Source organism: Diadema setosum, chromosome 3 (genome assembly GCF_964275005.1).
Source record: "Diadema setosum chromosome 3, eeDiaSeto1, whole genome shotgun sequence".
Taxonomy (NCBI): domain Eukaryota; kingdom Metazoa; phylum Echinodermata; class Echinoidea; order Diadematoida; family Diadematidae; genus Diadema; species Diadema setosum.
In genome coordinates, this window is record NC_092687.1 from 26,127,441 (window position 1) to 26,137,076 (window position 9,636).

At 36.7% G+C, this 9,636-nt stretch overlaps 1 protein-coding gene across 1 annotated transcript; it reads right to left on the reverse strand.

Annotated features, from left to right (window-relative positions):
* Window positions 1-5: 5 nt before the first annotated feature.
* LOC140226512 (uncharacterized) lies at window positions 6-7,388 on the reverse strand. Its single transcript, XM_072306970.1, has 3 exons — window positions 7,140-7,388; window positions 4,186-4,302; window positions 6-101 (listed from the first exon to the last, which is right to left on the reverse strand). The coding sequence occupies exons 1-3, from the start codon at window positions 7,386-7,388 to the stop codon at window positions 6-8; spliced, it is 462 nt and encodes a 153-aa protein (XP_072163071.1).
* Window positions 7,389-9,636: the final 2,248 nt, after the last annotated feature.

Consider the following 9,636-nt stretch of genomic DNA (forward strand, 5'->3'; position numbering starts at 1 on the left):
TTGCGCTACACCTCATTGCAGCTGAAATCCTGTGGTTCGAGATCATTGGGAGGCTGCATCCATGTTCGGTACCAGATTTGCATTTCGCATTGGTATGTGGCCTGGTTGTTAGAGTGGGAAAACAACTATAATGGTTAGATATACACGAAAAAAAAAAAGTCAACATACAAAATAACTCTAAGATAAAACGCTGACACTAAAAGTCTGTATAAAGTGATGAAATAAAGAAATATTTGAAATATGGAGATATGTAAAACGGAAGTACCCTATCCACCTCACCCCAACCCACCCCCCCCCCCCCGAAAAAAAAAGTGCATTTATGTGTTAATAATGAGAATAAAATCCATTCAATTTTACTTTAGTCCATCGCGAGTGCACCCAGGCAGTTCACGATCAGGCGCCTGCCATTATGATAGTAGCCTTTTGTCAAGGCCCTCTCGCTGTATGGTGAAGAGAGCCCAGCTGAGTGGGGTTGCGCGAGGGTTCACGTGTCATGAATAATAATGTGAGAAGCAGATCTCAAAAGGCCCTCGCGCTGGAGCGCTCGGCTGGGCTCGCTTCGCTCGCCCATTACAGCGAGAGGGCCTTGACAAAAGGCTATTATGATAGCGTCAGACCAGTTGTCCGGGGTCAACCCACTATAGACCGACTACCATGTGTCATAACAACCCATTGATCGTACAGCCCATGAGTTCGACACTACGCAACTAACGCCCATGAGACCGACATTGGGTAAAATCAGCCCACGAGTTCGACAGATACAACACGGAGTTTAATGTATTGGTCTCGTGGGTCTTGTTTGCTAAACTCATGGGCTGTAATCATGATTCGTGGGCTGCATAAAACTTGTCGGCTGTATGACTCATGGATGTGGGGAAGACGAAGGAAGCGAGGACTGGTGTCTACAAGGTAGCACAAACCCCAAGCACTTTCTGATCTGGAGATTCTTCCGTCTGAAACCTCTAGCAAACGGGAGATTTTAAGTTGATAACAGTGCGCGAAGCGCGAAATTCCTTGCGGCCGGGGTCCAGTCTAGGGTTCTAGATGCTCTCTCGTGCTATCTAAGGCTTATTTTTCAACATACAATATAGCAATAAGTAAGAAATCCTTTCCAACGGGAGACACAGAGTCAGGGCGGGAGAAATCAAATCTCAAGCGGGAGAACGGGAGATTGTGCAAAAATGGGCTTTCGGCGGGAGATCTCCCGTCGAAAGCGACAGAGTTTGAGTCTGGGGGGGGGGGGGGGGAGGGGGGCGGTGGACAATGCAGCCCCATGATATAGATTATAATAATTAAGCATGTGCGCGCTGCCTCAACTCCCTCATGCTAGATGGGGATGCCTTGTGTGATATCTCTTATGTGTTGTTAGGCACATTGCTACTTCAGTCAGTTGAACCAGCCAGACTAATTCGTAGAGGGAAGAGATCACTCTTTATTCACGATCCATACTGATAAATAGCTAATGCATGTCTCACTAGCACAGCTGCCCGTGTGTAGTGTTGCCCATACAATCAGTACACCATTGGTTTCTTCGTAATGCAGTATGATTATTACATTTCCGGACTTGAACATAGATGACGCTGTTCAGCATTTCTTAATGAATTGATATCTGCTTCAAGATACTACACCTTTGCTGTGGTTTATTCATGGCCCCGATTTCAACTAAGTTGGCAATTCATAGAAAATGAATCAATAACATTAAAACATCTATCAGCTGGATCACGTTGTAGTGTGTGTGTGTGTGTGTGTGTTGTGCGTGTGTGTGTGTGTGTGTGTGTATAGGGGGTTAGTAAAGGGGTTGGTCGGGTGAAAGCATCCCCTCCAAATCTCACTTAAGGCTTGTTTATTGCTTTTCTATTTCTTAAGTGTCTCGAAATGGCATTTACTGCAACTACAAACAAACAAACAATCAAACAACAAGGACAACAACAACAACAACAAATCGTCACCTTATAGCTGATTTAGGATGATACTGAGAGTTAAGAATAATATTATTTATCATGAATGACACAGCAACTGTGTTATAATTTACATTTATGTCATTAGTATTGATTGTTTTCCTTTTAAATGACGTCCCATAAAAAATGATTTTGTTAGTGGTTCTTCATGTGTTGTAAACGTGATTCACAAGGGATAATTTTTAAACATTTCTATAACATTTCTATCTTCGCATAAAATCTTCTGATGTTAAAGCCACAGCTTACAAAACGTTGGTTCGACCAATTGTTGAGTATGCTTCCACAGTTTGGGACCCATCTACCAAGAACCTAATCCACCAAGTGGAAATGGTCCAGAGAAGAGCTGCGCGATTCACTTTAAATCGCTACCATAACACCTCGAGTGTCACCAAAATGCTACAAGAACTTAATTGGACCACTCTGGAACAGCGCAGAGAAAATGACAGGCTAATTATGATGTACAAAATACACAATAATCTCACTCCTCTTTCAGCACAGGACTATATTATCAAACAGGCTACTCAGTTAACGAGAGCCTCGCAACCACACTCCTATCAGGTACCATATTCGAGAACTGAATCGCATCGCCATTCGTTCTTCCCAAGAACTGTAAGGAACTGGAATTCCCTGTCGTCAGAAATGGTTTCAGCGCCATCTGTGGGATCATTTCGAAACCGTCTAACGGTTGATCACAGTGGCTAGTTTTTTCGTCAAATTTTCTATGTGCTTGTAAATATCTGTAAATAAATTGTATTATAATGTAAATAGCACCAGTCTGCAAGAATCCTCAGTCTATTGAAGGAGGCAGACTTAATCAGAAGAAGAAGAAAGCATCGCGACACTAATGAGCCATGTTAAGGCATGACATTTAAACTCGGATTTTTGGTTATTTTATTTTTACCTTTCTTCTCATTCTTATTCTTCTTTTTCGTTATTATTGATATTCTTCTTCTTCTTCTTATTATTATTATTATTATGATTATTATCATTATTATTATTATTATTATTATTATTATTATTATTATTATTATTAATATCATGATTATTATCATTTTCATCACGGGACCGCACTTAAAGGGAAGATAAACCCCAAGAGCAATGTGGATTGAGTGAAAGCAGCAGCATTAGTAGAACACATCAGTGAAAGTTTGAGGAAAATCGGACAATCGATGCAAAAGTTATGAATTTTTAAAGTTTTGATGTTGGAACCGCTGGATGAGGAGACTACTAGAGGTTATGACGTATGAGTGGACAACAATACCAAGAAAATATAAAGAAAATTCTGCAAAAATCCATTTTTCATGAAAATTACAAATTCCATCAATTATTCCCCCTGCTTTCTGAAAGCGGTTGGTCCATTGCTCTTTCATAATTCTAGAAAAGTGAATTTTCATTGAATTTCCTTTACATTTTCTTTGTATTGTTGTCCACTCATACGTCATATCCTCTAGTAGTCTCCTCATCCAGCGGTTCCAACACCAAAACTTTAAATATTCATAACTTTTGCATCGATTGTCCGATTTTCCTCAAACTTTCACTGATGTGTTCTACTAATGTTGCTGCTTTTACTCAATCCACATTGTTCTTTGGGTTAACCTTCCTTTAACACACAAAAATCCTCATCAAAGTGCAAAGTAAGTCTATACCCCCTGCCAAATGTATCATTTCAAAAAGGAGATTAGCCTAAACTAACTCAACGTGTTACCAGTTGTATAATGTGGTGTATTGGCTGGTTTGACTTTTAATGTGCATAAATATATATATATATATATATATGTTGTTAGCTACATAGATCACGCGCTGTTTCATTGTTGAGAGTACGAAGAGATATAAGCTTGGATTACGTGTCTTGTCCATAATGTTTTCCACTTGAACTATTTTTGCCTGTCTTCTATTGTTATTCTTCTATTTATAATTTGTTTTAACAGAATAATCAGGATCGACCATTAGACATTAGGAAAGTTCATTAAAGCGTTACCAGTGATACAACACTGTCTTGCTACAAAATAGGAAATATTCTTGAGGTTATGAGGGAGGATATTCCATATTTTTTGGTCATTTTGATTACGATTTTTTTGATCAAAATTTCTCAAAATGAAAAATTGGAGTTAAGTCATTTAAGATTTTTTCATTAAAATTTTCTTTTATTCACTTTTGATGTTTCAGTTGGTTCAATTTTGAAGATATTGACACCACATGAGAGTAAGTAAGAGTAGGCGATTATTACCTCGCTCGGGCTGCTCAAATGCAGTTGGTCAGTTCCACACTCCAGGATAGGCGTTGAATAGTCGCAAAAAGACTCTCCAACTACCAGAGTCAGATAAAACAGCTTGCCTTGTACTGTCTTTTAATGAATGTATGTACAAAGAGGAGAGATGGGTAGAGAGAGAGAAAAAAAAAACCAGGGGGGGGGAACAGAGATGAACATTATCGACATATTCATTCAGCATAATCTACAATGTACTTCCACAATAATTATGTTCGATGACGCTAGGTAGACAAATTAACAGTTAAGGGGATGGTATAGTGTTTGGGGAGATGAGAATCGGGCTTTCAACTTTTTTTTTGTGAGATACCAAGAACCAAAGTACAGAGCATACCATTTTAAGAGTTTAATAGTTTAATAGATGAAAATTGGTTTTGGAATCGCTGAGACATCCAAAAACAAAGTAAAACAAAGCGATCCTAATAAAAGGTGGGTCCCGCTTTTTTTTAGAATGAATGCTTTTTTTTTTTTTTATCTCGGGTATTTTAAAACCAATTCAATTAAACAAACGTTGATTCCCTCTTGGCATTACATGATCATTCATATTTCATGAAAGGTTTCTCATTATCTCACCAAAAATATTAGAAACCTGAAGTTAGGTCTCATCGAAAACTATACGCGCCCTTTAAACACGAAAGGATAATTATTTTACAGTGTATTTTTGGTGCTGCACAAACAAGGATATTCTGATGCTGATGCTGAAAAAATCCTTTTAACAATACTGTTGCTTATTTTACCCTACTTTTTTAGTTTGACTTCATCAAAGAAGGCTCAGGAAGAATTTCAGATACGGATCGACACTACGACATAGTGTTCCTTAAAATAAAACTAACAACAAAACAAAAAAATAAACAAACAAAACACATTCGACAAAGGTTTCTAGTTACACTAAAGAAATTCGGATATTGTGGATTGGCTTCAACTTTGAAATGTCCTATTTTTTATCGTAAAAATATTTTAAATAAAAATTATCTCTCTGAAATAATATGTGCTTCGAATGAGGAGACAAAGATACGAACAGGAAGCATATTATAAGCCTCTTGAACAGTAACTGTTGTAACTAACAAACGCTAAAATATCAAACGAGGGGACCCACAGGAATGTTTATCAGGTACGATCTTGTTTATTGTTAATAATATAAATAATTTTTAATCTCTTTGCGGATGACTCAAATTATTTTTTTTTCTAATCCTCTAACCTTTTTAAATGCAATAAACTAAGAATTAGAAAATTTCGCCCAATAGATAAAAGGAGATAAATTATCACTTAATCTTCAGAAAACAAATTATATGCTTTTTAGAAACTCTATAGAAGCACCACCTATTGATATATATATATATATATATATATATGTATATATTATATATATATATGTATATATATATATATATATATATATATATTATATATATATATATATATGTTTTTATGCTACTACCCTGGAAAATGTTTCTCACGTTGAGTTCCCCGGAAGAACAATAGATAATAAGCTTTAAAGGAAATTTCATATTGACAGTAAAGTATTATGCAAAACTATTTCACGAATCATTGGTATAGTTATAGCAAACCTAAATGTTGTCTCCCTTTATCGTCCCTGCTTACATTGCATTAATCCCTAATATTGCCTTATTGAAATTATGGTACTTTCGCTTGGGGGAATAAGTTATCAAACACTCCTAGATAAATTACTTCTGTTACAAAAGAAGTGACTCTTTATCATTGTCATGTTCCATTTACTGTCTCATACTGACCCGTTATATTTTGAACATAGAATATTGAAATTTGAAGATTAGGTATTGAGGAAAATTTCTAAATAATATTATTCTGATAAAGATAATCTTCCAAATATATTTGAACAAATGTTTCGAAGAAATCAATCCATTAGCAATTATCAAACAAGGCGACAGAAGGAATTTCCTTTGCCATTTATGAGACTTCCGCTGGCTCAAAACACCTTCATTTACGATCAGCCAAAGTATTGGAACTCATTTCATAACAATATGATAACAGCTAAAACTTTGAACTCGTTCAAGAATAAGTTGGAAGTTATTTAAATGAAATCTTATACTATACAACCGAATAAGGTTCGTTTCATTATCTCAATCCAATCATAATTTCTTTAAATATCAAACTATTATATATATTATATAATATATTATAGAGGAAAATAATTTGTCTAACACATGTCCTCCTCAGATTGTTGTAATTGTACAGAAAAAAAAAAATCTCCTTATTTCATGAGAGCTCTTCTGCATTCTTACCGGTATAATTCTATGCACACATTATTCTTTGAAATATATTCAACCAGGTTGCATTTTATCATTACTCTTGCATCATGGAACCATGTTTGCTTGTGTCCACGATGGCACTTGATGTACAGTGTAGTTTTCTTTATTACATATATTTTCCCTTCACAGTTTGATCTTATGTCAGTTGACAGTGGTTCCTTTGATTTTGTAATTATTATTTTCTGGGTGTCCCATATGGTACAAGTTTGCTATATTTAGTGGGATTCTCAATATTCCCATCCTTATTTAATATGTATTATGCACAAAATGAAATAAAATTATGTTTTATTCATTTTGTTACTCATCACCACATGTATTTTGTTAATTTACGTTTGTTGCAACTATTACAAGTAATCATGTTCTGCTGATACATTGCATATGATTTGCTCTGTTTATTTGATGGAAATGAAATGAAATTCAAACTTTGAAACAAATACCGTAGAAAAACAACGGCGTCAAAACACGAAGTGCATGTAAACTGTTCTTGTTCACATCCAAGAGTTGGTTTTACTTGCGTAAAACCGTCTCATCAAGTCAGCGTTTTCATCTACGTATCGTAAAATATCATATGATATTATACGTAAACATTTATAGATATTATTATGTAAGACGAAAATGTTTATATACCTGTTCTTTAGCTGATACGAGGCGGGGAGCGGTTAGCCATGTGGAGTGACCTGCCTCCTTGTTGGCCTCCTCCAGCCGTTCCCGAGCACGACGCTCGAAGTCATCGACAGCTTCCCGTACCACGACTCCCGGCACATGGCCCAGATCAACGGGTTGTGGCCCCGATATTTCCTGCGAGACACCACATTTCTGCTGAAGTAGTATTACTATCACCTGCAGTACACCTAGTAGTAACTTCGGCGACGGCATACTGCTTTATCCCTGTTGTCGCTGCTCACAAGCACTCTGATGCAACACTTATGTCTGTTTAAAGGCCTATTTTGCTTATGTGTATTACCATGTGCGTGTGGCCAGATTGTCGATGAAATGCTGGTGTTGATGATCTATATCGCAAAATTAGATCAATTCAACGTCAATGCCCAAAATATCGACAAACAAGTGAAGGCCTACAATGTACGCCACGGATGCACTAGAATGATGTTCACTCAGCCTCATCAGAGTTCAGTCGTTGTTTTTTCTCGTTTTCCCCTCATTATCTGTCCGTCGTTTTGTACCCCTCCCTGAATGAAATTATGCACGACCGGTTTACAAAAAGGAAAAATAATGAAGAAATAAAATGATAACAATCAAGATTAAAAGAAAGAGAAAAAAAAAAGAAAAGAAGAAACATGAGATTCGACTAATAGTGCTTTTCATAATAAGGATCAACACTCTATGTTAATGCCTATAATGAAGGTAAGCCAGGTGAAAATAACTATTATGAAGAGCTTACTTTCAAAAGGCGCTAAATCCATATTTTTTCAATTGTAGTAACAACTACTTCATTTTGCGACTCAAACTTTAGTTTAAAGATAAACTGAACTTATTCAACACAGAGTAGGTTGTAGGAGAGTCCGTTTGATTTGAGTTATACATCATTTTAAAGCTTAAAGTCTGCTCTTCCATAATAAAACTATGTTCTTCACGAAAAATTCATGTCTGGCGACTTTTTGTTATTTTTGTGATGCAGGGTCACATATAGAAACAAAACCGTGATGGATTGACCGGTATGGAAAATGAAGGCATACAGATTTAAAAAAAAAAAAAAAAAAAAAAAAAAAAAAAAAAAAAAAAAAAAAACGAGACTGTACAGGCAACATTAGCCCTTTTCACATTAATAAGCTCCTTCAAAGCTTGTATGGGTTTTATTTTGTTGTTTTGTTGATTTTCTTTAGTTAATCTTTATCATCCCTGACGATATGGCCTCAAGGCCAGACAATTTTTGTAAACAGGCAATAATCGACCTGACGTCACAATAGGAATTTGCCTTTGTATGTAAAGCTGAAAAGGTAAAAAAACGCCCTCGAAAAAAAAAAAAAGGGGAGAAAGAAAGACTCAGCACGAGGTTGAATGTGGTACTGGCAACAACGCTTTTCATTTCGAAACCCTATGTCTTAACCCCCCCCCCCTTTCTTAAACATCCAAGGCAAAATACTTATTGTAAACACAATGTAATCACCCATGACTTTACAGCGGAATTTCTTATTGACATAAGGAAGCATGATTTATGTCAATATAAGGAAACAAAACCATAACAAAATAAAACAGATCAAAGGGGAACACTACAAAGCCTTCTGACTGTTATGTTCCACGTTCGCAGCCCCGGCTCAGTCAGCTGTATACATGTGTACTATAATGTGCGGATCGCATATTCCGCTCAAACGCACAAATCAGCCCAGCAGGTCGATAAATGGCCAAATATGCCACAATACAATAAAGAAACTGATTCTCGCGATTCCATTCATGTCGCATATGCAACTTGTATATTATATAATATGTACATAGTGATTGACTATCAAACTGTGCTAGTGGATTTTCACCTACCTCTAGTTGATCTCGAACTTATTTTTATCGACGATCTATCATTTACATTGGTCCTATGGATATACCCTGTGGAATATAGTCTCTCCTGCGTAATGTGCAATTCGTAATGCTGGCTCTATGAATGAATAATCTTAGGTCAGCTAAAAATGAGGGACATCTCCTTTAGTATGGCTGCTTCCTACCATAGCGTAACTACTGTCAAGAGCGTTGACCTATTCATACCTAACTGTAATTGTATTTTTTTTTTTCACTGTCTGCTGATTTGTATCCGAATATATATTGATGTATGTACTTGTTTTTTTTTTTTTTTTATATGTTCCTTGCTTTGGTGATATAAAGAAACTTGAAACTTGGATATGCAAGTACACTCTAAGGGTGCGTTCGAACGCTCCTAGAGTGTACCGTACCGTACTGTACCGAGCCAAAAGTGGACCACTTCCCGATGTGCTCCAAAAGCGTATACCAAAAGCGTACCAAAAGTTCGCTGTAAAGCATGTGCGTATCATGTGCAGACGTCACAGTGCAAAAGCAACATCACTCTCTTTGTTCGGGACACTGTACGCCAACCTCTGGATCTGGCACATTCATGCAGGGCTTCGAAAACCCTGCACCATATTAAAGGCCATCGTGCTCC

Excerpts from the sequence above, each read along its gene's own strand:
- LOC140226512 (XM_072306970.1), bottom strand. The coding sequence starts at position 7,388 with ATGCCGTCGCCGAAGTTACTACTAGGTGTACTGCAGGTGATAGTAATA. Across the intron at positions 4,303-7,139 it reads TCGTATCAGCTAAAGAACAG|ACAGTACAAGGCAAGCTGTT; the intron begins GTATATAAACAT and ends ATTCATTAAAAG. Across the intron at positions 102-4,185 it reads ATTTGAGCAGCCCGAGCGAG|GCCACATACCAATGCGAAAT; the intron begins GTAATAATCGCC and ends TCTAACAACCAG.